Source organism: Carassius auratus, chromosome 37 (assembly GCF_003368295.1).
Source record: "Carassius auratus strain Wakin chromosome 37, ASM336829v1, whole genome shotgun sequence".
In the NCBI taxonomy this organism is placed as follows: domain Eukaryota; kingdom Metazoa; phylum Chordata; class Actinopteri; order Cypriniformes; family Cyprinidae; genus Carassius; species Carassius auratus.
In genome coordinates, this window is record NC_039279.1 from 6449515 (window position 1) to 6463034 (window position 13520).

Genomic DNA, 13520 nt, shown 5'->3' on the forward strand with positions numbered 1-13520 from the left:
TTTTTCATGCCAAATTATTGGAAGTGGTCAATGTGATATCATCAGTGTATAGTTGAACAATTATAAAATGTGACACTATATAACAATAATCAAATAATATTATATAAGGCTTCAATAAAAATCTTTTTTATATGAATAATCTGTTTATTATAATATACTATACATGTATACATTTTAACATTTATATTAAAAGTATTTCAGAATTGCGTGGTTGTAGGAGGGGAGGTCTTTCAACAGTCATACATTGCACAATGGAATCTAAATACTCATTTATCATTTATGTGATTGTCCTCATGGGAATTGGATGCAGGCTGTGTAAATATGAACCCTTCTCACAAGACTGTGATGACGCATTTCAATGGTCATCAGCATCGTAAATCCTCCAGAGTTTTTTGTATTTTCATTTTTTTTAATGAATACATTTATAACATTATGCTTTGTAGTATTACATTTTGAATCAAATTACAAAACAAAACAAATAAAAAAAGGTTAATGCTAATGTAATCGTTTTTCTAATACAGCATCTATGGGAGTGATGGACAATTTTAGATCGTTCTCTCTAGTGACTGCTGTTATCAGTCTTTTATTTCTTTCCCTTTTTTGAAAGTCATGAAAACACTATCATGGAGTTTTTCTTTTGCAATTTGCAAAAATGGGAATGCAAAAATATTCTTGTGGTAGTCTCCCATTCACTGCTATAGACATTTACCCAACTATGACAACTTCTGCTGCTGAGAAACCCAGAAATGTGAAAAAAGTTCCATTGAAGATTGCTACTAGGGCTCTGTTTCCAAAAGATTTTATTAGTTGTTTGGATGAAAAGGTTAACCACTTTGCAAAATAAGGTGGAACAGTGTTCTGCACTTACTCAGCTAGTGCTTAAGAGACACACTGACTGACCACAGTTTGTTCCGGGTAATGTCACTGTCATGATAATTGACCCATTGCCTCTTATGTAAGTTGAAGGTTTGGGTTCATAATTTAATCGAGGAAGTCCTTTTTTACATCTCTTGACATCAAAGAACCTTCAAGGTCATAGAAGACGAGTCTGTAATGTCCATCCATGTTTTTTCTATGTCTGTGATAAAATGATATTGAGTTTGTGCAAGGCTGCTGAGTGCCACATAGAATATATACAACATAAGTAAGATGCTAATTAAACACAACTTTTATATTATTTCTAATATAGTGCTCTAATTGGATTATAATCAAACCAAAGGGACTACAGGGCTTTAATGAGATTTTCCAGAACTAGTCCAGGATACTATATTAGAAAGGCTTTTTAAGATCTTCTTGCTAACTGACAGCACATCTTAATGTCTAAATCTAACTATAAGTGCATTATTTCTTACAATAGTGATGCCCTATGATGAGGAAGCCCTATTTCAAAGTGCTATAGCAGAGTCATGATGTATCAAGGCCACTGTTATAGCTCGTGTTCTTGGACAGCACTGCTGGTGGATGCTTTTTCTACCTCAAGACTATTCCCATTAACCGATTCCACAGCTGCTGTTGGAGAACTTATGTGGAGCGGTTTGTGTTTTGGCTGTTGAGAGGACTTCTTTAGGTCATACTCCTCTGCACTTAATTCTGGGACCAGGACTTTAACTGTGTGGTTGAACAGGGCGTAGTCCACTCTGTAGTTCCTGTGGGTGACCCTGATCATCTCCTGAAAGTGCTGGCCCCACAGAATCTCACTTGGAGTGTAGGATGTGCGTGTCTGGTGAAGGATGCCTGTGCAGTCGTCTGTATAGGTGAAAGAGACCACCAGCTCAAAGTTCTCTTTCCTTAGGTCCTTACAGCTCACCTTATATAGAGGACTGCCAGGGGTGATTTTATGAACTATAGTCGTTGGGGTGGCCAGGATGATGTTCTTCTCTTCAATGTTGAGGTCTTTGTATGTAACGTTAACTTTTCCTGTACTGTGTGCCAGGTGGCGTACCAGCTGTGCATGAGCCATTCCTTCTACCATGTGGTTCCTTCGGAAGTCCCCAACCCGCCATGACAGACATAGGTGGTCTTCACGCAAGCTGATCACAGCACAATTGCTGAATCCAACTGTTTGGGCTCTCTTACGGGCAGATGCCATCTTTGCGACTGCGATGCCGATGACAATAGTGTCAATGAAGACACTGATGACATCTTGGATGGTTACTACAATAATGGCAATCATGCAGTTCTCAGACATCCCCCGAAAGCCATAACCAATGGTGGTCTGGGTCTCTAATGAGAATAGGAAAGCAGCTGTAAAACTTCGAACCTCATAAACACATGGCTCATTGGTGGGGTCTTTCATATCTCCGTGGGTCAAAGCAATGATCCAGAACAAAATTCCAAAAAAGAGCCATGATAAAATGTAGGAGAAGGCAAATGTCAAGAACATGACTCTCCAGCGGATCTCCACCAGGGTGGTGAAGATGTCAGTGACCCAGAGAAGCCACTGCTCTGGAACGTGGTGCACAACCATTTTACAGCTCCCATCTTTTTTCACATATCGTTTCTTCTTGGAGTAGTAGTTGTCATCCGTAAGCACACAAGGAATTTCGTCACTGCACTTCACTTCGCAATACTGTACCGTGCCCGAGTTCATGCTGCCTCTGTCTATAGAAGAGAGAATGCATAGTTAGATTCACAGTTCCAGTGTACCTGTAATACTGAACTGGATGCATATATACATATGTGATATGGATTCTGAACATGTCAGTTTCATTTACAGCAAATTCGAGGGACCGGACATTTACACGGTTTTAGAACAGGTTTGACAGACGTCGATTGAATGATTTTTGCAGCTGACCAGAGAAGTGGTGAGTCTTTTTTTTTCATGAGAAAACAACTTTTGTTTTGCTGAAAAAATAAGACAGAAAAAAAAAATAAAGCTTGGCCTCTCAGGGCAGGTTTACAGACATGTTAAATATCTATACCAAGTCGTTTTATAAATAGGTATTTAGATACATTTTTTGTGGATCAGTTACATTTTTCAAGTGGCTTAATAAGGTGGCAAGTTGGCTTCTTGTTTGTTTTGTTTTATATCTGTAAACACTCTATAATATTATCTTGTAAATGTGGCTTGAATTGGTTGTTTTTGTTTAAATGAGAACTAAAATGTCTTACCCACATTGTGGTATTTTGTTTTAGTACATTGCTGCTAAATGTAGTAATTTCTAAACTTTACGAGAACATATTTTTTAAACACCACCATACTTTGTCTCTTGGTCATAAGCGCCATGGGTTGTGTTAGGACCAACTTTAAGGCTGTTTTAGGCTGAGCGGGGATGTGTGGAACAAGAAAAGGGTTGTGGTCAGTGGCTTGGCCATTTTATTTAGATGACTTAACACAAGTTTAACTTGGGGACACCATATGGAATGCTGGACCAGAACAGAGACCAGATCTTTTGACATAATCCACATTTTTCCCTGTTGAATAATCTAAAATCTGGGTGTTAAGTACATACTACAGTGTATGCATGTAGTTCTGTAGGACAGCAGCTGACAGATGTTTTCCTCTCTTGTTTCAAGTGAAGGCATGTTGCTCTATATTTTCCCTGTTATGAAATACTAGATTTAGCTTATTAAAATGTTTGCACAGAATTTAGTTATGCAAACAGATGTTTTGGAACAGGTCTAAACACTTCATGGCGTTTGTAACGGTAGACTGTTCTGTCCGTTTTTGAACATTGTTTGTCAATGCTAAACAGAAACACCACGTTGTGGACTTCCCCTCTTGAGCAGGATGATTTACAGGCTTTTGTTTGCGGTTTCACACCTGTGCATATAAAATGCACACATTACATTTATGGATGGGAAGCAGTGTAAATACATATTTGTTAGTAATGATGACCAAAATAACTTAAAAAAAAAAAAAAAAAACACACGCACAACCACAGGCTTTCATACAGACACACTTGCATGCTTAACCACATAGCTGCATCACAAAAATTATGCAATTTTCCACACCACCAAAATAGGAACGTCTGTGTTTAACATGGAACAGATTGCAAACAGATACTTATAATTACTTCTCACGCACTTCATGTTGCGTGTCTTAGCATGAATTCCTGGCGTCTTTGATTAAAATGCAATAAATCCTTTATCAAAGGATGTACTTCCAGCTACTGGGAATATAGCCTCCCTCCATCCAATAAACGTGGTATAAATGGTGTGTTTTTCAGTGTTAAGGGAACACACAATTTTAGATCAGTAGTTCAGTTTCCATGTTCCTTTGAAAGGTGTTGTCTGGGGACCATGTCTGGGGATCTTCAACTCACCTGCTACTGGCATCTGCAGTTTTTAAATTTGCATTTACCGTCAGTAAAAGAACAAAACAACAACAACAAAAAAATCTTGCAGATTAATGCAATTAGGGCTTTCTTGTGTTAGTTTCTGTTACTTGTTTATGAACACTGATGCTATGTAACCAATGAATATACCATACTGTGGAAATGATGGAAAGAGACAGAAAGAAAGAAAGAAAGAAATGAGAGAGAGAGGCTCTGAAAAAAAAAAGAATTCATAAATATGTACATCGGGAAAAAAATTAAAACATTCGACTCAATCTGGCATGAAGTATTATTTCTAAAATATATTGACAGTGGGATAGGGGGTAAATTCTATAATTTGATCAAGTCCATGTACACAATCAGCCAATGTGCTGTTAAAATTGGAAACCAAAGAAGAAGCGTGGAGTGAGACAGAGATGAAGTTTAAGCCCCACTCTCTTCAACATTACTTCACCCAATTGGCCAATGTTTTAGAACCTGCTCCCATTCAAGGTCTCACTCTCCATGACACAGAAATAAAGTGTCTTCTTTACACAGACCTGGTACTTCTGTTGCTCACTAAAGAACGGCTTCAGGAAAGCCTGTATTTGCTGGAGAATTACAACCTCCAAAAAACTAAAGTCATGATCTTTCAGAACCGCTCCAGATTCCTTTATGACACAAAACCATTGAAACCACAAAAACATACACTTACCTCGGCCTAAAAATTGCTCCAGCAGGTAACTTTACTTTGGCTGTGAATGAGCTCAAAGAGAAACCTCAAAGGGCATTGTATGCCATTAAAAGTTCATTCCAGTCCAAATCTGGCTTTAAACTTTTCAAATCAGTTATTAAACCAATTGAACTATATGGCAGTGAAGTCTGGGGTCCACCTGTTATTTTTTAAAACTTTTCAATCCAATTGAAAATCTGCATTTAGATTTTTGTAAAAGAATACACTAAGTCCACAGAAAAACACACAATGGATGCAGGGCAGAATTAAACCAATACCTTCTCCTTTTACACATCCAAATAAAGACACATCAAATTCTGGAAACGCCTAAAGACAAGCAATCCCAGCACATACCATTATAAAGCCCTGAAAGATCAAGAGCTGAGGCTCACTAAGAGTCCCCTCCTTCACCTGGTGCTGAGACTGACTGAGATCACGCCGACAGAGATCACCTAGCCTCTGAGCTCACACTCACTCTCAACCATTCGGCCCACACAAATCATCAACACAGAGAAAGACAAATATGTCACACATTGGACAAACACCATTAAAAACCAACACAAATTAGAATGTTATTCGGCACTAAATCGTAAGTACACCATGGCAAACTACCTGAGCACACTGGCTGATGTCAAACTCAGGAAAACACTGATGATGTACAGACTCTGCGAGCACAGTTTGGCCATAGAGACTGGCCAATGCAGACAAACCTGGCTCTCCCGTGAGGAGAGAATCTGCTCCCACCGCAGTCTGGGAGAAATCGAAACAGAGACCACTGTTAGCCCAAAATTAATCAAATATTTCCCCAATCTAACATTTGTAGCCCAACCGAAAATCTTTGTTTCATTCTCTGGGAAAAAGCCAAATCTGCAAATATTGCTGCAAAATATTTTGCATCGAGCCATCACCTGAGGGACAAACACGATCAAGATACAAACAACCAATAAACACGCTCTCACACGGCAAAACTGAAATATTGTTACACAGGATCGAAAATCGTTATTATTTATTTATTTCTATAAAACATAGTATATACTGTAAATAAATGTTCAGATGTCAAACCATTCTCTTAGTTGTCTTAATGCTTTGGCAATACAACATTTATTTCTATCATGCCAAAAAGGCTATTTGAATTGAATTGAATTGAGAGAGAGAGAGAGAGAGAGAGAGAGAGAGAGAGAGAGAGAGAGAGAGTCTTCTAGATTTTTTCCAGTGGTGGTTTTTTTTTTATTTTGTCGGAACTTTATTCATATGTTTGTTTCATCAGAATTTTTTGGCGGAATGTTGGTTTGACTGGTACATTTTGCCTTCCCAGTTCTATTTTAAGATAAATGTTTATTATTGGTAAATCTTTTTTTTTTTTTTTTCCTCAGAGCTCCCTTTGTCCAGTGTCAATACAGTTTATCATAATAGATTTGTTGCCTGGAGATGCAAACCTCATTGCAACAAACCATTGTGATCTTTCCAGTTTGTGGAATTCTTAGAAATGTAACCGCATTTTGTAGCAGTTGAGAAATCTAATATCTTCAATTCTCGGTTGACTTTTTTTAGTTTGTCTCTTTTGATTAGTTTGGCTTTGGTTGCTGAGCAATTCTTACAGTACATGTGTTTGTATGTAATTTATTGTAGGTACCTGGTGTAATTTAAATCTTGTGCTGTTCATTCATCATTAGAAGTGTTGTCTCACTTGCACTAATTTTGTAATTTGTTACTTTGAAGCTGTCAAAAAGACTCTTTAGAATGAGATTCTTCAGGAGTGTAGAATATATATTTATATATATTTTTATTAATTTCAAAATGTATTTCAAACTTGCATTTTATTCAAAACAAACTAAATATATATACATAATCTTTGTTATTATATCAAAATGCAATAATTTGCTTTGCCTCAGAAACAGCTGATGTCACCATTACCTTTTATTTCAATCCCTGTCCTCCAACCACTTCCATTTACCAAATATAATCATTTCCTGATAACATTAAGTATTGCGCTACAACCATTTTCGCTTACAAATACTTTAGATTATGGATGTACAATGGGTTTTGTATGTCGCTTTAAATTACCTTTGTTCAGCTTTTTTTTTTATTTTTATTCTGTCAGACATAAAAGTGATTCCAATTAATATTTTGGTCAAATGGACTTTATGTAATAACTCACCCAAAACCATTTGCTGGATAACAAAAACACAACCCTGTCATATGGCTTCAGAAAACTTGGAATTGCAAAACTTGTATAAACTACTTTTATGATATTTCCATGGTGCATTCTTTTTGAAGTTTTAAAGCTAATGTGATTAAATCAGCAACCTGACAAATCAAATCATATGGGTTCAGACCAATTTGAGGATAAGTAAATGACCACAGAATGTTCATTTTTGGTAAAGTATTCCTTAAATGATCTTTGTTCTTCAGAAAACATTTGCTGATTTCCGCATTGATAAAGAGCTCTGTGTTTTTTTACTGCAGGGTGAGTGGGCTCAACCAGGATAGCAAGAAACCGTAATATGGGTGAAGTCCTGTGTTTTCACCATTTAACCATTTCAGGAAGGATCTCTGACCTGCAACACCCTGAGAAGGTAAATTAATAGGGAATGGAAGCTTTCCATTGGGAGAACCTTTGGCAGTAGACTAATCTTTTAGAGCCAAACCACTATAAGCATCTTCTCCACTTATTGCTACCTCCACCCAGTCATATCGCGTTGCAGGTTCCACTAAGCTAACTGGCTGAACTGGCGTGCATTTCCTCTGGACACAGAGCCATGAATGTTTTTGCCAGATTATGTATTGATATTTCTCTAATTGTGTGAAATAGTCAAAGTATCATCCAATTATGTTCTCTTGTGAACTGTTGGATACAAACAGAAGAGGCCCTGTGGTTTTGTCTCTAATATTTGTGTGAAAAATCAATGCAGATTGCTTAAACTTAATTTCCACAATTTATTTATTATCCATTTAGTTATTGCTTCAGTGAATGTGAACGTGTAATTTCTGTGCATCATCCTACCAGTGGATACTTACTTTTTTATTTGTTTGATATGCTGAGAAAACACTATTTCAAATATATTTTTTTTAACTACACATTTTACAGTCTTGCTCCAAGAAAGTGACATTTCATGGCTGTTGTGCATGTGCAAACACCAAAATGGATTAAAATTTATGATGTAGATTTTTCAGTGTACATTTGCCCAAATTGGTGCCCAAACTCATAAAAATATCAAATTAATTGATTGTGTTGAACCATGAGTTTATTTGATAGTCAACTTGAAAGCATGACTGTTAGTTTTACATTCTGTTTTTAGCCCATGTTGTGATGTTTAGAGCATTAGATTGGCCCACAAAGCAATCTCTGTATCATGATCATTCCAAATTACACACATCATCAATTCCCATCATTACCAATATTTCGTTGGGCATAAACGCTGTACTGTTTCCCACAATGGAAGGGGCAGTGTAGACGAATGTTTGTGTAGACATTTACAATGGCCTCTTCAGATAGCTCAATTAGAACTGACTCCATGGTGATTTTTCACAGTTTAGGGCCTTAAAATAGTTAACCTCAGATATTTTGTAGTCATTATCCCACCCTCGTGCATTACTTTTTTCTGCAGCATATAAAAGGAAAAATTCTGAAGAATGCCCTGCTAATTTTGTAATTGTCTGTTCCTTTTGCATCCTTTTTTAAGCTTAACAACATAATTCCCAGTTCAGCGTAATTGCATTCAAATGGTCATGCCATGACACGAGGGTGTAATGTAAACTTATGACTTAAATGATGAGTACTTTTACTTTTTGGGTGAACGATCCTTTTAATGTAGTCACATAATTTCATTTAGCGATGAATCACTTTGTGGTCAAGTTCCCGAGGAAACAGAACCAGCTTCTCAAAAACTGCATCTTGTGCTTGCATAAACAATTTCTCAATTTACTGGACAGGCCACTTTTTGTGTCAGACACTGTGAATGGAAAGTCACAAAGATTTAAACAAAACGCATACTAAAATGGTGTAATTCTGCTCTGTCCTTCAGACGACCGTCTCTCAAGACAGACACTGGTACCAAATCATGTGGTCAGGTAAAGGATGCCAATGTTTTATCAAATCATTGTGGCACAAGTAAGCACTAAGTGTCTTTGAATGCTAAACATGCCCCTACTTTGCTTTGTTTATTGTTTTGACCTGACCGACACCGTATTTCAGAGATAAATTTCATTGTGTACTAAATATTCTTGACTGTCAGGTAGCACATTGCTCTGGGTTTAGAGACCCAGTCAATATTATGCTAATGTATACTTATGTTTAAATAAATCAGAAGTGCAGTTTCTTATTTTGCACAGGACACATTCAAACCGCATCGTCTTCTAAATGGACGGTTGTGTCTTTTACTTTGATCCTTTCACTCACGATCAGCTAAAGGGGAAGGTCATATACATAAACTGCTCATGTGGGACATATGGCAATGTTCTGAATGTCAGAGTCCCAGTACAGCTTACCTCTGTTATGTTTCCTGCACTGCTTGAGGGCTTTACAAGACCATTACATGCCCATTTAAAGCAAATAACGTCCATGCAGATACACAGTATTCAGTCGCACGAAACCACCCGCTATGTGGGCAGCAGAACTTCTTTGCCCTAGGCCCTGTCTCACCCATAATGACCTTCAATTTCTTGGTTCCCAGGAAGTTAGAAGCACTTTATTTGGCTAATGGTTTACCAGTTCCATCACAAGCTCCTGTGGATCAGTGCACCAGACTGTGTTGACAAAATTGTAATGTTACGTAACACTTTTAATCTGTGCAAAGATCTTGGAAGATGGCACCTGGAGGTTACAGGTATGGTACATTCTGTTTTATTTTATATATTTTTTTCTCAGTAATGTTAGTTAAGTCAGAGATTTAAGAGGAATTGAGATGAGGACTAAGCTGTCACCTTGTAAGGACTTTTCCGCATTATAGTACGCTTAAAGTGCTACTGTGTTAGCCAAGCTCCATTAATCTTAGCCCCGAAGCACATATCAAAAACAGAGATGTTGACATTTTTAATGTCCCTGGAATACGTGACAACAGCACGTTGTAAGTTTAAGTTTAATAGAAACAAATTAGCATGTAATATTTATGCAACATTAAGTTTTGTGCTGTCAGCTTTTTAGACATTCCAAGAAAATTCCCCGAGACATATATACAAGTTGAACAGAATGCATTATCACTTGTAACAAATTCTTAATGGCTCAGTTCATACATCACTAATTATGTTCGACAAATAATATTTGTTGTAAATTTATAACATAAATCTATCTTTAAGTATGAAATACAGTAGATGGAAAAAAATACTTTTACTGGTTTAAAAAAAAATCTGCTATCTGTTTTCACATTTGTGGGTCATTTGAGTCCATTGTTTTCTTAGATTACAGCATGTTTTCTTAGGCACCTTTTGTGCTCTCATTTAAAGCTTGAGACTTGTCCTCCCTAAAGCTGCTCGAGTGTCACCCATATCCTGACTCAGCCCTTCCTCTAATGCTTCAAAATCTTAGCAGAATAGGTTTATCGCTTCTCACATGCCTCTTTTCTGATCTTTGTCTGACAGCAACAGGAAACAAGGAATAGCATTCACTTTTTGGGGGAGGATTTGGTAGGCTAATGACTGGTCTTTAAGACTTGACTCAAATTGTTGTCCATCTCGTGTCCTTTTAAAAAAACCACTCATGCAAACTAAGCACTTAAGTCTCTGGATCTGTCCTCTGACTCATTTAGGTTTACAATAATTTGAGCTCAAGTAATTTGTCATGATCTACATGCATTGTTCTTATAAATACTTTTATTTCTTCTCGCAGGTTAGATGTGATTTATCATTTCTGGTGAATAAGTAAACAGACTGAGAATGTGGATGGTGCCTACCTGCTCTGTGTCTGTTGCTGTGAGAGTGTAGCGTGCTTTGAAGTTTCCACCTGAGTGCAGGACTGCACACAAACTGCCCTGGCTGTAGAGGCTGGATTGGGTAAGTGTGTGTGATAGAGAACCAGCCCACCTGTACCTATGATCAAGAGAAAATTCACATGTGCTCTGTGAGTGTATGACGAGCTTAAAGCCACAGTGACAATTTCTGTCAAGTGATTTCTTTGTGTGCTTGAGACGTTTTTTCCAAATAATGATACATTTAGGCATTTTTATCACGTTCTAGTTAACACATGATCACTTTAGCATTCTCATGCACCGTTGGGATAGACAGACATTTTTTAAATTCTAAACACATTTAATTGTTTATGTCTAATCAGAAAGTCACTATTTTTTTTTCCAGCTGTAAAAATAAATAAACATCAAGACGGTTGGTGTGGGTGCTAATATAGTTATTATAATGAATTCTTCTTCTTCATGTGAATGGGCCTTAATTCATTGGCTATGTTTGCCGGGGAATTGTTAGCAGACTGGAGTACTTAAATTGTGGTATGTTCCTCACATATCTCTATCATATTACTTGTGTGAATTTGGAATATAGTGAATGGGTTGAGTGAACAAATTTTATGTTGCTTTTTTGGCATATTTGTTGTGTGTTAAATAGCACTGTAGAGATTACGAAACATATAAAAGAACAAAATTATGAGTGACACGAGGGTGAGGAACTTTTCCTTTAAGTCCAGTGTAAATATATGTGTCAGTACAAACAAGCAACTCATAACTGATTTGGGTACGCACAAATACAAGTAACAAAAATGGCCTGAAGTCAAATAAAACCTGTTACGTGCTCCCGGGAGTGAGGACATGTTGTCACAGTAAACAGAGACACCATATACATGAACAGCTTTGTAGTCTTGAGTTACAGCTAATTCATCACAATGGCACAATAGCTGATCTGAACGAGAAAATACAGATGAGAGTAAACTTTATCACTCCTGTCCTTTCCAAATGAGAAAAAAGGGTTTTTCTAGACCACATCACTTTGTTCTGTTCATGCCCACTTTTTGTAAGAAGCAGATCCTTCTTCCCATTTCTTATATTCAGGATCATTATCTCACTTTTTTTGCTTGAGTTTGAGAGCGAAATAGATTAGCTTGACTTATAAACAGTTTGGGAAGGTTGCTGCTTTCTGTGTGCCTTCAGGCACACTTAATGAAATGGAAACGGGAGATTACTGCTCAGCCACCAGAACTTTTCCATGTTGGCACAATTAGAAATTATGTATAAATTGTTAGTGGTCTAATTAGAATTTTACATTACTGTATGTAGATTCACTTTTGGATTCAGTTATAAAAGTTGATTTACAGAGTATACAGTATAGAAGACAGATGATTGATATAATAAGAATTTAAAGAAATAATTCACTCAAAAAAAAAAAAATATTCACATAGTTCTGAACTACTTGATTTTCTAAAGAATAAAAAAGCAGAAGTTTATTATTTTGCATAGAAAATGTTTACCAGGGGCTGCAAAGCTTCAGAAAACACAAAATCGATATTGTCATCTAGTGCTGTTCTCCATCCATCCATCATCTTCTGCTTAAACCGGGCCGGGTCGCAGGGGCAGCAGTCTAAGCAGAGACGCCCAGACTTCCCTCTCCCTAGCCACTTCCTCCAGCTCTTCCGGGGGAACCCTGAGGCGTTCCCAGGCCAGCCGGGAGACATAGTCCCTCCAGCGTGTCCTAGGTCTTCCCCGGGGCCTCTTCCCGGTGGGACATGCCTGGAACACCTACCTGGGAAGGCGTCCAGGAGGCATCCGAAATAGATGCCCGAGCCCCCTCAGCAGGCTCCTCTTGATGTGGAGGAGCAACGGCTCTACTCTGAGCTCCTCCCGAGTGACCGAGCTTCTCACCCTATCTCTAAAGGAGCGCCCAGCCACCCTAAGGAGAAAGCTCATTTCAGCCGCCTTTATCCGGGATCTGTGCTGTTCTGCCCATTCCAATTCTCCTTGAGAGTCTTTTATTAACGATTGAGCTTTTATTTGGATCTAGTTATTTGGGTCATTCAGTAGTTCCGTAGCATCGCATGGGTCCTTATCTATTACACAGATTCATTGACTTTCATGTGGTCTCTAAGTATTAAGCTCATCCTGTGATGACTTCAGTAAGTGTAATATTTATCCCAAAATGTCTCGAAGAATCTCAAAGTAAGTTCTCAAAATGTTAAACATATTAATGAGTCCTTTCTGAAAAGTCTTAATTTCTTTCATTTATGTATTTATTTATTTAATCTTACTGACCCCAAACTTGAACGGCACTGTACAGTGAACATGAAAGGGCAATTGCAAGCCATTTTACTTCTATAATGTGAGGTACAACATTCAGTAAGATAAGCTAAATTAAGAACATACCTGAAAGACTGATACACTTAAACGATGTCTTTTTCCGTCTAGCTTTTCATCACTTCTACTTAAACAGCAGATCTTTTTTTGTTGTTTTTTTTGTTTTTTGTTTTTTGCTCTATGCCATGGGCTGAAATTGTCATCAAGGTCCTGGATGTGCACATGCTTTCAATGAAACAAAATTAAATTATGCCAGTAATATGTGAGTTTCTTTGGCTTTATGTTTCCCCTTCTGACCCCAGACAC

General features: G+C 37.5%; 1 protein-coding gene across 1 annotated transcript; it reads right to left on the minus strand.

Annotated features, from left to right (window-relative positions):
• Positions 1-783: 783 nt before the first annotated feature.
• LOC113055997 (inward rectifier potassium channel 16-like) lies at positions 784-10974 on the minus strand. The gene is made up of 2 exons (XM_026222425.1): positions 10878-10974; positions 784-2601 (listed from the first exon to the last, which is right to left on the minus strand). Exon 2 carries the CDS (start codon positions 2588-2590, stop codon positions 1427-1429), a length of 1164 nt encoding a protein of 387 aa, XP_026078210.1. The 5' UTR covers positions 2591-2601; positions 10878-10974; the 3' UTR covers positions 784-1426.
• Between the last annotated feature and the right edge of the window lie 2546 nt (positions 10975-13520).

What these genes read in the sequence shown, in the direction of transcription:
- LOC113055997 (XM_026222425.1), bottom strand. Translation starts at nt 2,590, where the DNA reads ATGAACTCGGGCACGGTACAGTATTGCGAAGTGAAGTGCAGTGACGAA.